Genomic DNA, 21877 nt, shown 5'->3' with positions numbered 1-21877 from the left:
AGTGCTGCCTAGAGTTATGGATGTATTCTAGTGATTAAAAAAAATTTTTTTTTAAATTTTATTTATTTTGAGAGAGAGGTGGGTGGGGAGGAGCAGAGAGAGAATACCAGGTAGGCTCCATGCTGTCAGGCACAGACCCTAATGTGGGGTCTAAACGCACGAACTGCAAGATCATGACCTGAGCCTAAACCAAGAGTTGGATGCTTTCCCAACTATGCCACCAGGCGCCCCTATTCTAGTGATTTTAATTGTCCCCACCTGAAATGCCCTTAGATTGCTTCCAACAGTATACTATTACAGGGAATGGTTTATTCTTCCCTGTATTTGAATATTTTTTCTAAGTTAGATTCTGAGAAGTAAGATTACTGCAATTTTAGAAGGTTTTACACATGTGAAATATTAATACTCTCACACCGCCATCCAGAATGCTGTTTTACACTCCCATGATAGTACCAAAGAGAACCCTTTGCCCTGCACCATCGTCTACTTGACATTTTCAATCTTTAAGAATTTTGCCAGTCTTGTGGATGAAAATTATTTTTAGTATACATTCTTTGAGATAATTTTATGAGATTTATTGATTTTTCATATTTTTATTAGTATTTCATTTTTTATTAAAAATTTTTAATGTTTGTTTATTTTTGAGAGAGTATGAGTGTGGAATGGTTAGAGAGAGGGGTAACAGAGGATCTGAAGAGGGCTCTGTGCTGACAGCAGGGAGCCCAATGTAGGGCTTGAACTCAAGAACCGAACCGTGAGATTATGACCTGAGCTGAAGTCGGACACTTTAACCGACTGAGCCACCCGGGTGCCCCAGCATTTCATTTTTTAATACATCACCAGTTATTTCTTCTGAAATTAACTAAGTTTATTATCTAAAGATGGCATATATCCTGTATTCTTGGGTTTCCTTTGAGTTCCTTTGATCAGGTTGTTAGGTGGGTCAGTTTTTAGTTTGCATCTCTGTGGACAAATATTATTTGCATTTCTATTTTCTGCAATTTACTGAGCAATAAAACTGCCTAACGGCTATGTTAGGGAGGAATAAGTATCTTCTGCCCTTTAGGTCTTTTTCACTGGACTAAGAATTAAATTGACAGGAGATAGATTAGCATGAGAAAATCAAATTTAGTTTTATGCATACGGGGAATCCACACAGACATGAGATTTCAAAGACAGGGAATTTGAGACTTATATAACATCCTGAGCTAAGGAGGGGGTTTAGTGGTCTGGGAAAACAAAGAGGAGGAAGACCTTTAGCAGGAAGGTAAGAGTATATGTATGGAAAACAAAGGTTGCCCTGTTACTGTAGATACCTTTCTTAAGTAAGGAACAATCTGTTAGTAGCTTTTCTTCTTGGTACAGGTTCTCCTTTTCAATGTAAATTTAGGCAGTTGAGGGGGAGGTTAAGAGCTTTTCCTGAATCTGCTGAGTTTTGATTGCTTTTAGGTCAAAACAGTCTTCATCCAAAGTGGCCCATTTTTGGAGCAGCTTGCCCTTAGCCCCTATACTTGTATATGAAGGGAAAATAGGCTTTTTTTTTTTTTTTTTTTACCTTGTTTATGTTACATTGTTAAAATTGTTATGCATACATTTATTATGTTTTCTGACAGGGATTAGAAAGTACATTCTAAACTCCACCTGGTGGCCTTGCAAATGGCTAGACTAGCTGTTTACATTTGTTAAAAAACAACATTCAATTGAATAAGTTTTGAAGGTCTTATTGATTTTATTCAATGATTTATGAATTAGGTAGCATCCCATTTAACAGACAGAAGAGAACTCTGAGGAACTATACAAAATGAATGACTTTAATAGGCAGAAGTGAGTGCGAACAAGGAAATTATCCTAGGAAAAAGTGGATTGGTTGTGTTCATTTTCCTTAAGGGTCTGGCAGGGGTCTGTCAGGCAGATTGCTTCACTAGTGCTGATCACATAGTTCTTGATTGGTTTAAAATCCCATTTTTGGAAGAGCCAAAACTGTAATTAAGTTGCAATTAGGTGACATGGGACTTAGCATAAGTGACTCTATTTTGAGCCTGAAGTCTCTCTCTCTTTCTCTCTTTTTTAATGTTTATTTGAGAGCCAGAGAGAGATACTGCAGGAGGGGGAGGGGCAGAGAGAGAGAATCCCAAGCAGGCTCTGAACTTCCAGTGCAGAGTCAGACTCAGGGCTTGATCCCACGAACCGTGGGATCATGACCTGAACTGAAATTAAATCGAGTGAGACGCTTAACTGTCTGAGCCACCCAAAGCGCCTCCTGGTGTCTCGTTTTTAAATAGTCCAAATTATATGAATATAGCTAAATAAAAATCCTGCTCTGTAATAATAGCAAATGCCATTTTGTTGTGTGCGGTCTTCAGGCATGATTATTCTGTTCTCACTGTGAATGGTGTTTTTTACACATGATAAAGCAGGCTAGCATATTCACATACGTTCCAGCTAGAATAATCCATTGCTTTAAACATATAATTTTTAAGTGTTTTTTAGATTTAATGTTCAACAAAAATTTTTTCATAAGTAACTGAAAAAAATGTAGTGGCTACTGTAGACTGTAAATGAAGGAGAAGCTTAGCTTTACTGTGAAGTCTGAGTCTGGGTGTAACCTAACTAGCTAGAGGATATGCAATTCCTGATTGACAGCAGGACCAGCATTATGCAGATTTTGTAAGAGAACAGCAGCTCAGAAAACAGTGATTAGGGGCTCTGTTAGGAATCACTACATTCATCACTCATCTTTAGTTTTTCATTTCCCTGTCTACTGGATTTGTAAACAAATAGCACAAAACAGTTCCTCTTTTGTTTTTATTAAAGTGGTACTGCAATGCAGTTTCAGTCTATCAGCTAGGCATACATGTGTGGAAATACGATATTCTCACTAAATTAGCTAATTTTTAGCTGTGTTCCCTGTTTATCTCTAGACCTTTGTGTATTAAATCCTATCTCGAGCTGTTCTCTTTATACACAAGTGTGTTTTGCTTGTGCCTTCCTGTCTTCTTCAGTGAGAAGCTTTATGTAGGTCAGGCTTGGCTTAAGCAGATTTCCTGAACCTGCGTCAGCTTAAGCTGGAGGAATTTTAATAAACCCTCCCCTGTAGGCGTGGGCCTAAATGAGGCTAGCCTAGTTAAGCCTGATCTTTTTCTGTTTGTGAAAAGAGCTGAGCAGAGCTGAAGGCTGCATGGTGGTTTCAGAAACTGCCTACTTAATTTGAAAAGAACAATGGTAGGAAAGGCTAGATCTTCCAATTTTACCTTATCTGAAAAGCTTGATTTGCTAAAGCTTGTGAAGCCATATGTTAAAATTCTCGAAGAACACACTAATAAACATTCAGTAATAGTGGAAAAGAATAGATGTTGGGATATCATAGCAGTAAACTATAATGCAATTGGAGTAGATCGCCCTCCTCGAACAGCCCAGGGCCTACGCACCCTTTACAAAAGGCTCAAAGAATATGCCAAACAGGAGCTATTGCAGCAAAAAGAGACCCAATCAGATTTTAAAAGCAATATTTCTGAGCCAACCAAGAAAGTTATGGAGATGATTCCCCAGATTTCCAGTTTTTGCCTGGTAAGAGACAGGAACCACATTCAAAGGTAAGCTTTATTTTATTTTCTTGTGGAAAATTATGGCGCCTCCTATCTATTGGGCTCTGGCTTAGTTGTGATAGAGATATGCATAGTAAGCATCCCCACTACGGGAGCAATGAATAGTGTCTTTGTTTTGCTTTCTTAAAAAAGAAAAGTGAGGCTATAAGGAATTTTTCTGCTGCATTTGATTTAAGCCACTTTTTATTGTCTTCCCCTCCCCCTTCCTTCTCTCTATAGTTTCTAAAAGTAAAGGTTAGGGAGTAATAAATGGGATGAAATTTGTAACATAACCTCATAAACTTTTTAAGCTTAAAATTTAAATTGCTAATTAGCTTCTGAGAGATATCTTTTTCTTATTTAAGATTATATTTCATTGGAATTTTCAATTTTATGTAAAGTTAGCAGTTTCAGGAGAAATGGAAGAACCCTTGTTTTTTAATGAATTATTACTGTCTACACTTAGTGAATATTAATTGAGCTAAAAGCCTAAAATAAAAAATTAAGTAAATTTATTAATGGCATGATTGTATATACTAAGACAGTTTAAATTATTTTCCAACATATTCAAAATAAGAAAGATAAATACAAGGAGTTAATGCCTAATTAGGGATTCAGATTACTTAATAAAATTAAAAGTTTTTGTTGTTTTTGTTCATTAATGGTGTAGTTTCACTTTGATCTTGAATCATATAGGAAAGAAGGGTAAGCACTCCTATTTTGCAAAGATATAAACTATGAATTTTAATATATGAGTAAGCAACTAAGTTCTTACAGGGTTAGAAACAGTTGTTTGGTTAAATTTATGGTCTGGGAATAACTGGGAATCTTCAAAATTGTTATCTTATTACTAATTCAAATTTTAACCCCTGACAAAAGATAAAAATGGCAGTTGCATTCTTCTGAACCATTTAGGGTTATTTAAACAAATTGTAAACTTGTGAGTTGAGGGACATTTCAAACAAAGATTTACAGTGCTTTCTTCTTGGTGGAAGAGTCATTATATAAGCTAAATTATTGATTACCTGTGAAATCCTTTTGAAGTTAGGAGAGAAACAGGGGAGAAAAACTTTTTTAACCAAACTTGTTATTTTTATAATTTATTAGGGTAGTTTTTTTGAGACCAGCTTCTTATCATACACTGCTTATTTCTGGTAGATAACATAGTAAAAAAAAAAAAAAAAAAAATCAGGGGGAATCTGGAACTTGGATACACAGTGTATTAATTCATCAGTGCTTAAAATGTTCTCTGTGAAGAGAAATGATTAAATCCTAATTTGCTGGGTGTCCAAAAAACTCCACAGTAAGACTTTTATACTGTACTGCTTATTAACCACCCCCCTGCCCCCGCAAAGTGGCTTTCGTGTTACAGGTATAAAACTACCTTTTGGGTATTAAGTATAGGCTTTTGTAATTTGAAAACTACATATATAAACTGTAGTTTTAATTAGTGGTGTATTTTAAAAATACAGTGAGTATAGAAGAGAAGTAATATACAAGTATCTGTTTACATTATGACTATTTGTGAACATACAGTCAATCTTTTGGGATAACAACATTGCTCTGATAAATGAATTTGTTAATTTATACATTACAAAACCCACTATTTAAACAAGAACAACTTTTCATATTTTAAAGGGAAGAATTTATTATTAGAAATAAGCCTTTTAAGTGCTTGTGTCAGTGTGCACATTGCCATTTTCTCTGTATTAGCATTTTTATTTAACATATTTGTATATTTAATGTGCTTTTACTTGATTTGACATCATCTTGAATCTTCATAATTCTCAGAAGTTTATAATCTATAATCTTAGTTATGCTTCAGTATAAAATATGCCTGTTAATCTCACCAAACTCTCCCATTCTTAATAAGGTAAATATTACTGCTTATATTTAACATTTAAAGATATATACCCGTTTTGTAAGGCTACCTCTATAACACATTGATATATGTCTTTATTTTTACTTTTCTCTAATATCAGATTATATTTTGTGTTTTTGCAGTCTATTTGACCTTCAAAATTCATAAATTTTAGAAGTCCTTCTGCTTATAATTTTTGTGACCTTCTCTAAAACATTTTTTATTTTTTACTTCGTTATGCTTACTTGTAATGTTTCAATGAAAATGAATATTTCTGATAAAAGCATTTTAAAATTTACATGGGAGTGTAATGTCTGTATAATAGTGGTTCTTATACTCCTTTATACATACTAATTTGGAATAGCAGTTATGTGGGTTTTTAAAAGTTTCATTTTTGTCTGTAGTTTTAACCTTCCTCCTTGCTAGGTTTTAGAGTTAATAAAGGGAAGACTTGCTACTTTGAATTACATTGATATTGTATTGTTTTACTTTTGAAAATTGTAAGATGACAAAAAGAATGAAAAGTAAGGAATTTATATAATCTACAAATTTTTCATAACATACTATATATCTTATTATTTCATTTGTATCTCTTAAATATCTGATAATTTCTGGCAATTTAATTTCATTAGTAAGTGACATATGGAGAGTTTTAATTTTGTTCCTCATGTTCTACTTGAACTTATTCCAGCATTTTAATCATCCATATAGAGTGCATTCTTAACTATGTTACTTATTTATCATTTGGAAAGTGTTCTCTAATGTTGAATGTAGTGTTTTTTTCACTAATGGTCCGATACTCCCTTTCCCCTCTATAACTTATTTTTAAGTTAGGCAGAAGCATAAATTTAAAAAAACCCAAGAAAAAAATTACATATTCTTAATCAGTAGCTTCATGTTACTCATGAAATTTGTTTGTTGAAAAAGTAGAATTTTTAGATACATTGTGTTTTATGTCATAACAAATATTGTTATGTCACAGTTTAAATTACGCTAAAACTAGTTTTCTCTGATAGAAGTGCGTATTTTATGAAAGTTACATGTAAATTTAACAGGCTTTCAGTATATAGTATATAAGCCATTTAAAAATACTTCATTAAAAATGCCTTTTGTTTAATCATTCAACATGTGATAAATACCTGCTAGGTTCCAAGTACAGTATTATGCTCTGCTGGGGATACAGTAGTGGATATGAAACCTTTCCCTGTGAACTTTACCTGACCAATGGTTGAAAGACTGAAAGGCCAACAGAGTCATGTGGTTTAGGATCTGTAAAGAATAAACACCATGGTATCTAAAATTGTATAGTTAGGATAACATTCTGATAGTTGGGCATACCCAAAGCCATACAAGAACTTGATTTTGTTTTTTTTTGGACAGATATAGAAATCCTATAGGAGGACAGTACCTCCTATCTATGGTCTTCTACTATCCTAGAAATCATGGACCTTGGTGATTTTTAGATCAGCCCAGGAGAGCAGGAGCAGGGGATCTAGGGCTAAGGTGTGGGAATAGCAAGGCCCAAAGTGCGGTAAATGTCCCTTTATACCATTTAAGAATGTCGGGCTTGTGGGAACATGTGGTATCTCTTTGAGAGCATTAAGAAAGGCCTTTCTTTTTTATTTACTTCATTGGCCTTAGGTAGTATTTGCAATTTTTTGTCCTTTTAAGAGCTTGATTTTAAAGTTAAGGATGCAGTGAGAGCTGTATATATATATTATTGAAATTTTAAATTTAGTCATTTTAAATTTCAAGGATTAAATTTTTTTGTTTCCAATTTTCTTTATAGCTCTAAAGCTTGACAATTTGATGTATACTAATTATGAAATGATGCTATAAATATGCTCTTGTCTTCATTTGATTTACATTTAATGCTTTTTTGTGTGCTGTAGTGCAAACTTGGATGAGGAAGCACAGGCTGGTACGAGTTCACTACAGGTAATGTTGGATCACCATCCAGTTGCTATTACAGTGGAGGTGAAGCAAGAAGAAGACATTAAGCCCCCTCCTCCACTGGTTTTAAATTCTCAACAGAGTGATATTTTAGAGCAAAGAGAAGACCATGAATTAGTACATGTTATGGAAAGATCTTTGTCGCCGTCACTTTCCTCTGTTGACATGAGAATGACCTCGTCTCCATCTTCTATCCCAAGGAGAGATGATTTTTTTCGGCATGAGCGTGGAGAACACTTTAGGTCACAGTTAGGGTATGACCCTCAGATTCTGCAAATGCTGAAAGAAGAGCATCAGATAATTTTAGAAAATCAAAAAAATTTTGGATTGTACGTTCAGGAGAAGAGGGATGGATTGAAAAGAAGGCAGCAGCTAGAGGAAGAGCTGCTAAGAGCAAAAATTGAAGTGGAGAAGTTGAAAGCAGTTCGCTTACGGCATGATCTGCCTGAATGTAATAGTCTCTAATATTTTTTTTTAATCTTGCAATTTAATAATTTTAATTTTGGCCCAATTACTTTCATTTGGTAATATCCTAAGCAGGATACATATACTCTTAAAAAGTGTTGTTAGTCTCAATTGTGAAAAAGCCTTTTTTTTGACATTATCCAATTATTTAATTTTCTTTTGACATATATTAAAACGTATGCATTGGTTGGCATGGTTATATATTTTTTGTCTTCAATTTTTTTTTCTAAGAAGTTTAATTGATGGCCTTACAAAAGATGTCTTATTTTGATCATTAAAATAGAACATACATGAAAAAGATATACAAACGTATTCTTTCAAAGTTCTGAGTCTTCAGCATTTTAAATTAGAGCTTTGAAAACTGTAGTTCAAGGTTTTTAAGTCCGTCTAATTTAGAAACAGTACAGGCCTGATAAGAGAAGCTTGTCTGTATGACATTGATTTTTATGCTTCCCTGTGTTTTGAAGAAGTGATAGAATTTTAAAGAGGGAAGGTATTTGGAAATCACTTTTTTCCACCTCTTCAGTTTAGAGATATGAAACTGAGGTCAATTGGAGAACTCAGTGACTTGATGTAACAGAGCTGTTTATGGCAGAGCAAGGACCAGCATTCAGTTTTCATTTCTCTGTAGGTTTCTCCCCTGCTATTCCATAGAAGTAAAAATCCACTAAAATATATTCCATATGAAAAAATTATAGAAGTGTTTATTTCATCAAAATTGCTTTTAAAGATTCATAGTTATGAAATCAGGGGACTTCTATCAGTTACCCCTAGCCTTCTTCCCTTTTTTGTCCAGCAAAATAAGATGTTCTCTGTCTGGACTTATATATTTTGGCTATAAGATTTAATGTCGTAATCATTTTTCATATCTTATTCTGAAAAAGATTTATTTCACAGTAAAAAAGTTAATGAACAAAATTAAAATTTTACATAGAAATAGCAAAAAATAGTTATGATTTAATATATATTATTGTAAATACTGCTATTTTAGTATTTGCAGAAATAAAATCCCAATTCTGAAAGCACATTTTAAATTTAAGTGAAATTTTTAATATGTATATTTTTGTTGGTGCTTTGTTGAGGAAGGATTTTTAAGCCAATCTTTAGAAATGGGTAGGTGGAATTTCAGTATTTCATTATAGTGGAAAAAGGATGTTTAAGTCAGAATGAACAACATGGGAAAAGGTTTAGAGAATGGAGAGAAGTGAATCAGGGAATACAAGCACAGTGGTAGGCCAGGTGATTTTAAGTGGATACAGAGAGGGCCAATTAGGACTTAGTTACCTAGACTAGGATTAAATGAATAGCTACTATTAGCTCCAGCAAAATTTTTACATGCAGTACTCCAGAAATCTGCATTTTTATGTGAAGATTTTCAACTTAAAAATGTTTGCAAATAATTCAAAATGTTTTAAAACTACATAGACAAAACATGTGAGTGGGCCTCATTCGGCCACTGGGCTTCCAGTTTGTTGCCTTTGGAGTAGAGTAATGGTTCACCAAGAGTAGCGTTGACCAGCAACATAGCCACCACTTGAGAACTTTGTTAGAAATGTAAATCCATTTCCTTTTGAATCAGAAACTCTGGAGGTGAATCCAGCAATCTGTTATAAACCCTCTAGAGATTCTGATGGAAGCTAAAGTTTGAGAACCACTAGAACAGAGTATTTGGAATGTAGCTTGATGCCTAAATCATACTAGATTCTCAAAAAATTTTGCTGAAAAGAGGAGGTGGGTGAAGGTGAATTGAGGGACATTAGTTTGGAAGTTGATTGGTGCCAGATTATGGATGACACTGCTGTTTTTAAATAATCACAGTTGAATGTACAATAAGTAGTCATTGAACACTTTTAATTAGAGGGATATAAATTAGATATCTGAGTTAGCATTATAATAGCATTTGTGGGTTGGGCATTTAGTGAGAGGAAATTAAATCCAGAATTAGGTTATGGCTATTGAAATAGAATTAAAAAAACCTCTCCTGGTACTATTTTAGTTTGTAGATTGCTTAATTTCATTGGCATTTTATGTCTGCTATTAGAGCTAAATATTTTATTATGAAAATGCCTTGCATGCATAATATACCTCTTTTCAGTACTTCCATCTTTATGCTGTGATTTTTCTTTAAGTCTAAACTGGACTCAAGAGATTAGAATCTTATAATTCTAATTTAATGTTTTTACAATATAATTTTAGTAAATACATCCTTGAAGTAGTCAGTTTTAACTTTTGAAATTATTGGAAGCATATTACCATATGTAATGTAATTCATATTATAATCTTAGCATGCTGCTCCTCAGAATTGATGTTAATGTTCAATTTGAATGTTGACTTTGTGCAGCCAGATCAGTTTTCCAGACTCTGCTCTGTGCAACATTAAATTTGTGAGATGTTTTCTAGGAGAGTTTTGTGTTCAAAAAAGTGCAACACATTTATTTTTGTGTGTGGTTAGGTTCTAAAATCACTGTGGTAGGTAACAAATTAATATACAAAATTGCCCTTGAAAGTTTTTTTGCTGCCCGTAATAGTCTTCTACAGTCATATTTTCCTTCAGCATTGTTCAAGATTGTTGTTTCTTTGGTTGTGTCAGGTGACAGACTCCTTAGAATTTAGGGACTGCGTAGAAGAAAAAACTTTATTTTTATATACATTTAAACACCAGAATTGTACTTATTGCAGTGAGTTTACTGCAGCATTTTTCTGAGTCAATCTTGTTTAATTGTAATTTGCAAAAATTTAAATGCCATGAACTTTACCTACGAAATGTAATGCTGAAAAACATAGGTAAGAGTGATTTTATTTTTAAAATGTAGACTTGATTCTGTAAAAGCATACTAAATTTGAAAAATAAGCTAAGTCAAAATATCCTTTCATTGAGTATATTAGTAATTTGGATAACAGGTTATTTTTGCCACCTTTGTATCTTATCCACATGAACTTAAATGATACATTGTTACTTTTACAACTTGATTTTTCTAAACTAGGTATGATTTATAATGGCATCCTGAAAAACTTAACAAAGCTCTTTTCATTTCTAAACATACCATTAGATTTCTTAAAAATTTCAAATTAAGTACTTGGCTTTTTTTGTATGAGACATTGAGTGTTATTTTTGAAAGATTTCATTCTACCCTGTTGCATCTTTATTTATGTGAAAATGTTTAGACTATGAATTATTTCCATGTGCCTTCTTTTAGAGTAATGTCAAATTTTAAATAGACATGTAAATAATTTAGAGTGTGACATATTGTATTTAATATATACTGTAGATGATGGTGGTTAAATGCTTTGTTAATACATATCTTTTAAATACAGGGTGATACATTGTACTGATTTGTGTACTCTTTATGTGTCATAAGACAAAGAATTCAGTACTACTGAGATAAAATTTTTTGGATGGGGCGCAATTGAAATACATTTATTTAAATAATTGTGTTTATAGTGGATACTAAATGTACCGTGTCTAAATGTCATAATATATTTTTTTTAGATGTTAAGATCCACAAATTCTCAAAATCAGTTAAGTATTTGATGGTGAATTTGATTGTAAATATGTAAAAATAATTAGGTGAAATATGGTTGTAATACTTAAATACAAAAAAGTGAGTTCTTAAGATATACAATCTAATTAAATGTTAATAGTCATATTAAATGTTTGCATATGATTTTGAGAAATTGACTCAGTATATTTTTATATATTTTTTAAATTGATTAAACCTAGTAGGTATAATTTGAATTTATATCATTTTTAGTGTTCAGTTGCTTCGTAAGTAGTGGAAAGCCATATAAATTAAAATAAAATTACCACCCAAAGTTAGCCCCAAAATTTAAATTAAAAGAGATATATCATTAGACTTACACTTTGTTAGTAGATCTTTAAGGTCTTAAAATTATGTGTGAATTCACCTCGTTAAAAAGATTAAGAAACTCTTCAAATAGGAAAAGTTAAAAGCATTTTGCAGTAAACCTTTATATGCCTGCCACCTAAATTCTGCGATTATTGTTTTGCCATATTTGCTTTATCGTGTATCCATCCATCAGTTCATTTTTAAAAATAAAACGATGGGGTGCCTGGGTGGCTCAGTTGTTTAAGCGTCCAACTCTTTTCAGCTCAGGTCATGATCTCACAGTTCATGAGATTGAGCCCCGTGTCAATTCTGCGCTGATAGTGCTGAACCTACTTGGGATTCTCTCCCTCTCTTTCTGCCCCTCTCCCACTGGCTCATACTTGCGCTCCCTCCCTCTCTGTCTCAAAATAAATAACCTTAAAAAAAGATGTTAGACAATTATAAAATAAAACAGCTATTTAAAACATTGGATAATTATTTAGAATACTTTCCCCTTAAACAATTAAGCATAAGTATTGTGAAATGGAATTCAGTATTTGTGTGTGTGTGTGTGTGTGTGTGTGTGTGTGTGTGTGTGTGTGTGTGTGTTTTGGGTAAGATTTACAAACAGTGAAATATACAAGTTTTAAATGATGAGTTGTGACAGGTGACTCCACTTGTGTAGCTTATATCCCTATCAAGATTTAGAACATTATTCTCACCCCAGAAAGTTCTCTCCTCCCCTTTCCTGATCAGTCCCTTGGCACATCAGGCAATTGTTCTAATTTTTCAAAAATCATAGATAAGTTTTGCCTGTTCTAGAACTTTATATAATTGGACTCATATACTATGTTCCCTTTGTTTCTGTTTTCTTGCACCTATCTTAATGTTTTTAATATCCGTGTTCATTCATCCTCTTATTAGTAGCTCATTACTTCTTGTTGTTGAGTAGTATTCCATTGTAGAAATATACCTCAGTTTGTGTATCCATTATTTTTTGATGGACTTTTGGCCTATTTCCAGATTTTGGCTATTATGTATAAAGATTCTGAGTTTTCTTGTATAAATTTCTAGTAGACATGATGCTGGATTAGGGAAGACCTATATGTTTAAGTTTTTAAGAAACTGCCAGACCTTTTCCCAAAGTGATTGTATCATCTTACACTTTCATCAATAGTGTATGGGTTTCTTTTTTTATTTTTTTAAATTTTTTTGCATGCTCAATGATTGGAATGTCAGAGTTGAAATTCATAACTTTTCTTATATTTAGATGAATTTAAAATGCTGAGCAGAAAAATGCTGAGCATGTAGTTTTAATATCTGGGAATATTGTAGTTTTATTTAAGTTTTTTTTTTTTTTTTTCTATTTTAGCCTCTACTGCATATATGCTTTGATAAGAGTATTGAGAAATGTGATGAAATGTATAGTCCCTGTCATGCTCATAAAGTATTCTGAAAATGATATTTAATGCAAAGAAATATCTTCTGGGTTTATTTTATACATAATGATATTTAGATGACATTAAATCTCTCTTATTAAAACTGGATGATTACTGGTTCGGAGGAACTTGTATATTAATGATTGTAAATTTTTTAGTGTAATAAAACTGTTTCAAACCTTAAATTTATATTGCAGTTATATGTTAATTATATTAAAAATTCTGGTAGGTTTTGGTAATTTTAAAACTCAAAAAATATAATCTGGGAGAGTATTTACATTCTTTGTTGAATTTGATTGTATGAGACATTTTACATTTCATTTGCTCTATTGAAACTGTGTATTTGGAATTTTTGAAAGAAAAGGAAGAATATTAGAGACTTGGGTATATGAAATGTATAACTAAGCCATCCAACTATAGAGTAACTGTGCTTAGGAATCATTTAGATGATAATGTTCACTATCAATATTAAAATGACAATATCTCCCTCTTCCTCTTTTATCAAAGCATGGTTTTAAGCATCATGCTTACCTTGTGAATCTGGCTTATAGGCATTCAAGTCTTTTGTTTATGCGACTGTTTTTGGTCTTGATTTGTAAAGTACATTATTGGGTCAAGGGGGAAATAGATCAGATCAAGTTTAGAAATAAAAATTATAGTTAGAGTGGAATTGTTGGGGGTGATTAGTCTGGAACATAGCAAATTAGTATTTTATGTATTACAAATAGTCTAGATGTAGGAGGTTATGTTCCTTATGTGTTTAATTCCCAATATCTTTATTCTTCTTTTTGGAATTTCTCTCTTTCCTGCCTTAATGACCTATATTTAAAATGGGACTAAATGGGAAAGGGACAAAGACAAGATGATGATGATGGTAGTTAATAGGTAGTATGTATTACATGTCAAGTACTGTTCTAAGTGTTTTACATATGTTAGCTAATCTAATGCCCACAAAAAAATCTGTGAGGTAGGTACTAGTATTACATTCATTTACAGATTCATGAACTGGCATAGAATGGGAAATAGCTTGTCCAGGGTCTCAAAATTCAGACCCCATCAGATTGGTTCATACTCTTGTCTTCCTCCTACTGTTCTGCAAAAGAAAGGGTATATCTGAGAATCTTCCGATATTTCAAAGTTAATTATAAGTAATTTCTGAATTCTCAGTTTATTATCTATTCATTTTTTTCTTGGTGCAGGAAGGGTCTTGGACACAAGTCAACTCTTTAGGCTCTGGGAATACAACAGGGTATTTGATTTGGATGAAGACATACTTTTCACCTTTGTTTTACTGCAATCCTGTGGAATCACATTTTTTTCTTGGATAATGTAATAAAAGATAAGAGCAAATTTAAAAAATGCAGAATGGTATTATTAGTCTTTCATTCAATGTACATTGACTACTACTGGTAGAAATAATGCAAAAACAAAACTAAAATTGCACACCACAAAATTTTTTGGAGTTCAAAAACTGATGAAGTATCCTGTCTTTTTTCTTAATCCTAAAAACCTCCAAACTTTATCTGGGGAAAATCAAGGTTGGTTAAAAAAAAAAAAAAAAAATCAATAAATGACAACTACTAGTTATCTAAAACCTGGTAAATTTTCTTGACTAAAAAATTGATGGAGTAATACAGTTTTAGTAATATTTAGATAATCAAAATCTGACTTAGCAAAACTGCATTTGGTAGAAATTATGGTTTTAAAAACTAATGTTTGCAAAAGCTGTAATCTGTAAAATATGATTCATAAAAAAGTGACCAAGGAATCAAATCTTTGTTATAAAGTTTACTTGGAAAATAATCCTGAAGGTAACAACTTAATAAAAATGAAAATTAAAATGGTCAATAATGGAGATGAGTTCAAAGTTAATTCCTAAAGCTACTTTCACATGAAAATTAATTTTAAGATAATGCTATCTTAATATTTTTATAAGTATGAAGTCAAATGCACTTTGATTCAAAATGGCAGTTTTCAAAAGTACCTATTATTCTGGGCATATGGTGATGAGCAAGATCAAAATAGACCCTTCCTCGCAGGACTTCATAGTTTAGTGGGGAAGTAATCTGTCACATAATTAATTGCTGAGATAATGTTGAAATAATAAAGCAAGATCTATCTAGCTTGGTGGTCAGGAAATTTAAAGTCTATGACTGGGTGAATAGAAGTTAATTTGGAATAGCATGTTGGAGGAAGAGGTAGAAGGTTAGAAGTAACATGTTTTCTTAGAGACCATTAAAACTAATGGATTTTAAGCAAGAAGGATACTTAATGAGATCTACATTTAAAAATAGATAAATACAGTAAATACAGAAAATGGCTTTAGGGAGTAGAGGTGGCAAGACATCTCAGGAGACCTGTTGGGAAGATCCTACAATAGTCCAGATCAGAGATGGTGCTTTGAAGAGTAGAGGTTATGGAGAAAGCAAACAGTACAAAGCTTTGAGAGCTATGTGGGATCTAGAATCACCTGGATTTGTGGTTGATTGGCTATGGAACTGAGAATAAAGGATGTCAAGGATGATTTCCAACTTTTTGGCATGAATCAGGGTGGTGGTACTCTTACTGAGAAATGAGAAAACTGCAGGAGATGCAATTTTTGGAGAGAAGACAAGTGGGCCTGATGAGATGTTCATGTAGATTGGTCTGAGGGGCAGTTATGTACAGATATACAGAACTACAATCATGATCTGGGCTAGAGAAAAAAAATACAGGTTTATGCAGTGGTAGTATCAACTTAAGGAGAAAGGCACATTGAGAGGACGTAGAACTCCAGTCTGATGCACTGGCAAAGATGTTCAAGAAGAAGCAACCAGAGAAGTAAGGAAAAATTGAAATGTGTTAGAGAAGCTAACCTAAGTAAAAATAGGGTTTAGTATTTCAAGTAGGAAGTAGTCAACATTGTCAAATGCTTTTGAGAACTCTGATGAGGACTAAAAAAATATCTTGTGGATTTATTGGCAAGGAGTTTGTCAGTAGCCTTTAACGGTATAGTTTTGGTGGAGGACTGGACTGGAAACCGGATTGGAGTACAGATCTTCCTTGACTTATGATGGGTTATGTCCTGATAAACCCATCATAAGTTGAAAATACTGCAAGTTGAAAATGCATTTATACACCTAACTAACCTACCAGTCATCATAGCTTAGCCCAGCTGACCTTCACCATGCTCAGAACATTTACAGTAGCCTATAGTTGGGCAAAATCATTTTTTAAAAAAGTTGTATTTATTCATTTTGAGAGGGAGAACAGGAGAGAGTGAGAATCCCAAGCAGATTCTGCACTGTCATCACAGAGCCTGACATGGGGCTTCAACTCATGAAATCATGACCTGAGCCGGAATCAGGAGTCAGATGCTTAGAAGACTGAGCCATCCAGGCGCCCTGGGCAAAATCATGTAACACAAGCCGTTTTGTAATAAAGTGTTGACTATCTCCTGTAATTTATTGAATAGTGAGAGTGAAAAACAATGGTTTTGAGTGTATTGGTTGTTTACACTCATGATTTGGTGGCAGACAGGGAGCTGTGGTTCGCTGTCGCTGTCCAGTTTCACGAGAGGATTAGACTACATATTGCTAGCCCAGGAAAAGACCAAAATTCAAAATTTGAAGTTGATATTTTCCCATGGATGTTGAAAATTTATCTTTAGTTCCCAGAGCTTTAAAATGTTAGCGGTAAAATAAAATGTGGTAATTATCATGTTGTTCTATTTAAACTGAGTTTGTATGACTTTGAGATGATAAGAATTTGTATTCATTGTACTCATGCTAATGCTAGCATCTGATGTTTGAATTTCTCAACTTATAAAATACTAACAGGAGTATGACCAAATATTTTTTCATACTTTTTAGTAACATCTAATTTTCTTATGTTCTTATTTTTGTTGAAATGATCTTTCTGCTTAAAGTCATCTCTAATAATGTGGTTTTATTTTATTTTATTTTTTTGTTCTAGTTCACTCAGCCCCTAAAGAAATTACAGTGCCTAAGAGACAAGAAGAGGAAGAACCTGATAGCCTAGTTAAATATTTCAGTGTTGTTTGGTGTAAGGCTTCAAAGAAAAAACACAAAAAGTGGGAAGGTGATGCTGTTCTCATTGTAAAAGGAAAGTCATTTACATTAAAGGATTTGGAAGGCAAAGACATTGGAAGAGGTATTGTGATATTACATAATGCTTATGATTTGGCCTAAAATTAGTATATATCTGAGGTTACATAATTAAAATGATTGGGTTTTATAAAGTGTTAGTTTAAGATGCTCTTTAACTAAATTATAGTAGTCAGTCTGACAGTCTTTTTATTTTTTTAGTGTTTATTTTTGAGAGAGAGAGAGAGAGAGAGACAGAGCATGAGCAGGGGAGGTGCAGAGAGAGAGGGAGACACAGATTCAGAAACAGGCTCCAGGCTCTGAGCTGTCAGCACAGAGCCTGACACAGGGCTTGAACCCACAAACCGTGAGATCATGACCTGAGTCAAAGTCATACGCTCAACCGACTGAGCCACTCAGGTGCCTCATCAGTCTGACAGTCTTATGTATCCTAACTCACTGAAGCAAATCCCATTCCATGGATTCATTTTCTCTAAAGTGAAATGGCTAGTCAGGGTATATACAGTTATTCTGGTATTTTTCTGAGATTAAGCAGTTTGTCTTAGTGTACTTTTCTCCCCAGAATGCTAAATGATTAAAATCAGAAAGATGTTGATGTCAGGAGTGGAATATTATCTAATTTCAATGATATCCAATAAAATTTTGAAAAAAAAAAAGGTAATGGCTAGGAATGACCTAGATTAATACATATAAATTGGAGGTTATCATTTCTGTTATGATATAAATGTTGCCAGCATGATTTGTACTAATACAGGTTAGCTCACAAATTCAGAATGCTTAACACCAACCATGCTTTTTGGCATTGTCTTCAATCATTCATTCATTCATTCATTCAATAATATAGTTAATAGTTTTCAGTAACCGTTATGTGCCAAGCACTATGCTAGGAGTAAACATTCAAAAATGGATATGATTTATAGTTTAGTGGGGACAAGACAATATAATTGATAATTAGGAGGCAATAATAGAATTGTTTCATTGAGAATTTGTACTCAGTGCAATAGGAAATAGGCCATTTAGATCTGCCCAGGAGGCTGGGGGAAAGCTTCATAAGAGTAATTGCTTAAGGTAGTATTTGAAGGATAGTTTTGTAGGGTATGAGAAAGGGGCATACAGAAGATGGAGTAGTATATGCAAAGGTATGAAAGGAGAGAAGTAAAACTAATTCAGTGTTTCAGGAATGTAGTCTGTGAAGGTCAGGGACAGAGTGATGAGTGGAGGCTGAGCTGAATTATCTGCAACAGAACTTTTGTATTATAAAAATATTGAACAACTATTATATATATGTTATTCTCAGCTTTTAGAGGAATTAAAAAGAAAATTACAGTTCATATTCCATGTTGTTGGTTAAGGTAGATTGGGGCTAGATTTTAGGAGAACTTGTTTATACCTATATGGTGAAATTACATTCTAAAGCCAGCTAGAGAGGTAAAATTATCAAAATTACCCTGGAATATTCCTTACCCATAAGGCATAGTATACATGGTTTTGTGTATGTGCAGTTTATAATAAAATGGTCTTTCAGTTGCATGTAGCAAAAAATGCAAATCAGGTTTCAAATAGTGGGTTTTTACTCTGCACAAGTAGAATCACCTAAGGTGTTTTTATTTATTATTATTAATGATAATGCTCATAGGAAATGCCAATTTCTGTGTCTCTGCTACTGTTTTATTTATTTTTTATTTTAATTTTTTTATACACTTATTTATTTTTGATAGAGAGAGATAGAGCACAAGTGGGGGAGGGGCAGAGAGAGAAGGAGACACAGAATCTGGAGCAGGCTCCAGGCTCCGAGCTGTCAGCACAGAGCCTGATGTGGGGCTCAAACTCACAAACTGCGAGATCATGACCTGAGCCGAAGTCGGATGCTTAACTGACTGAGCCACCCAGGTGCCCCAATTTATTTTTTAAATGTTTGTTTATTTTTGAGAGAGAGTGCAAGTGAAGGAGGGGCAGAGAGAGAAGGAGACAGAGGATCTGAAGCAGGCTCCGTGCTGATAGCAGCAAGCCTGATGTGGGGCTGGAACTCAGGAACTCCTGAGATCATGACCTGAGCAGAAGTTGGATGCTCAGCCAACTGAACCACCCAGGTGCCCCACCTAAGGTGTTTTTTAAAAATACCAGTGCCAGGTCCTGACCTGGCAGGATTTATTTGGCCTGGATGGTGATTTATTTGGCCTGGATGGTGGAGAGAGGCACTGGCATAAATATATTTTAGGTTTCTAGATTTGACCGGGACTCGAACTCATGAACCGTGAGATCATGACCTGAGCTGAAGTTGGATGCTTAACGGACTGAGCCACCTAGGCACTCTGGTTTCCAGGTGATATCTAATATCTAACCACTGCTTTAAGCAATAAAGAGGATTTTATTGGCTTTCCAAATGAAAACATCCAAACATAAGACTTTATTGCTTAATTATAACAATAAGTGTATCAACTTGGAGTTGATTTTGTAAGTTATTGGCTCTAATGGAGGCAGTTTTTCTTTTAAATGAATTGAATGTACAACATTTAAATATTGTTAATGTAGGGGGGTGCCTGGCTGGCTCAGTTGGTTAGGTGTCCAACGTCAGCTCAGGTCATGATCTCAGTTTGTGAGTTCGAGCCCCGCGTTGGGCTCTGTGCTGACAGCTCGGAGCCTGGAGCCTGTTTTAGATTCTGTGTCTCCCTCTCTCTCTGCCCTTCCCCTGCTCATACTCTGTCTCTCTCTCTCTCAAAAATAAATAAACAAAAATAAATAAAAAAAAAAAATAAAAAAATAAATAAAAAAATAAATATATATATATATATATATTGTTAATGTAGGGATAGAGCCTCAAGACAAAAACCGAAGACTGGAGTGCTGCAGTTGCTAATAGCTCATGGTAATTTGGTTAAGTTCATCTGACCATCATTACGTGATACCCAGAAAAAAAAGAGTTGTGGGAAACAAAGCTCAAGACTTTTAAGAAAGTCTTCTGGAGATTCAGAGATGTTTGAGAGAGTCATCTCTGTAGATCAAAGTGAAAGGAGAGATTCTGGAGTTAGACTTCTAAAGATGCCTCAAAATTAAGTTTATTCTCATCTCCCATTTACATGTAACTCAGATGAATAGTAATTGGATTCTATATGAAGATGAAAATCTTTATTGATGTGGAGTGGTCAACACTGCAGTTGAATTGAGATAGTTTGGGGAATGGAGGGATGGGTCTTTTGCATTTAGGAACACCAGCTAAGTAATTTCTTCCTATATCAGAGCATTAAAATTAAAAATTGTTCTATCATAAATAATTTAAGAAGATATATTGGCTACTGTTTGGCCCAGACTGTAAGGTTTAGCCCAGTTTTAATAGGGTGAATTGTAGCACTTTATAGCTAATTTAAAAGGGTCCTATCATGTTTTCTAAAATGTGACAATCTTTTATTTCATTTTTAGAGACTTAAAAACATTTATGGTATGCAGTTCTTGCCTCTTGTAATGGCCCAGTAACTACACATTTAATGTAGGCAGGCACAGGAATCAAAGATTCCACCACTCTATGTATCTGGTTAATGAGCTCATTTTGAGCATACTGTGACTGACTTACTCATATTTATATTTCATTAGCACCTTGCATATGGCAACACTTAATAAATGTTGAATTAATACTTCAGAGAAGCTTGATATTATAAAATACCCCACTTTTTAATTCAAGAGCTAGAACTTAGACTATCAATGACCTTTTGCCACAAATGCATTTTTACTTTGCTATCTCATGTGGAACAGTAAAGTACTGATTGTGGCAGCAGTTGCTTTTATTGCTAGTTTTCCACATTTCCACTTGTTTCTAAGTGGAAATAGAGATGCCGTGGTATTTCTCTAGTTTATTCACAAGAAAGGAAGGTCCCATATAGCCTACAAAACTCTTCTTGGCTTGATTTTCAACAGACAACAGATGGCAAAACTGTGAGTACAGTAAGTTACGTTTTCTTTTTTTTTTTTAATTTTATTTTATTTTTTAAGAATGTTTATTTTTGAGCGAGCAGGAGTGGGGGAGGGGCAGAGAGAGAGGGGGACAGAGGATCCAAAGCAGGTACTGCACTGACAGCAGTGAGCCCAATGCTGGGCTTGAACTCACGAACTGTGAGATCATGACCTGAGCCGAAGACAGAAGCTTAACCGACTGAGCCACACAGGTGCCCCTAATATTTTATTTTTTTAAGTAATCTTTACACTCATCGAGGGGCTCAAGCTTACAACCCTGAGATCAAGAGTCTCATGCTCTACTGACTGAGCTAGCTAGGGCACCCTTGGCTATATTTTCTTTAGATTTTTTTTTTTTTTTAACGTTTTTTTATTTTTGAGAGAGAGAGAGACAGAAATACAGAGTGTGGGTGGGGAAGGGACAGAGAGAAATGGAGACAGAGAATCCAAAGTAGGCTCCAGGCTCTGAGCTGTCAGCACAGAGCCTCATGCGAGGCTCAAACTCACTAACTGTGAGATCATGACCTGAGCCGAAGTCGGACACTTAACCAACGGAGTCACCCAGGTACCCCAGCCATATTTTCGATAATTAAAAAAGGCCTTGCTTTCTCTAAAGCTTGGCTAATTTTTATAGTTTTATTATTTATTCCTTCTGATTTTTTTAGTGTTTTGTTTTTTTTAACCAAAATGATAAAGT

At 34.0% G+C, this 21877-nt stretch overlaps 1 protein-coding gene across 4 annotated transcripts in view; it reads left to right on the top strand.

Annotated features, from left to right (window-relative positions):
- The window catches only part of RAD54B (RAD54 homolog B), a 95121-nt gene that overhangs the window by 36909 nt on the left and 36335 nt on the right, over positions 1 to 21877 (top strand). Inside the window, exons 1-3 of one of the 4 annotated variants that reach the window (XM_060610915.2) lie at positions 3114 to 3593; positions 7338 to 7849; positions 17084 to 17281. In XM_060610915.2, coding sequence (XP_060466898.1) covers positions 3220 to 3593; positions 7338 to 7849; positions 17084 to 17281 — 1084 coding nt within the window. In that variant the 5' untranslated portion in view covers positions 3114 to 3219. Of the gene's footprint in view, positions 1 to 3113; positions 3594 to 7337; positions 7850 to 17083; positions 17282 to 19008; positions 19126 to 21877 lie in introns of those variants that run through there. The other 3 variants (XM_060610917.2, XM_060610918.2, XM_060610921.3) reach the window with 3 other exon arrangements.

The sequence above is a fragment of the Panthera onca genome, chromosome F2 (assembly GCF_046562875.1).
Source record: "Panthera onca isolate mPanOnc1 chromosome F2, mPanOnc1 haplotype 2, whole genome shotgun sequence".
In the NCBI taxonomy this organism is placed as follows: domain Eukaryota; kingdom Metazoa; phylum Chordata; class Mammalia; order Carnivora; family Felidae; genus Panthera; species Panthera onca.
Note: the sequence above shows the minus strand (reverse complement) of the source record. Positions and strands in the feature narration are given on the sequence as shown.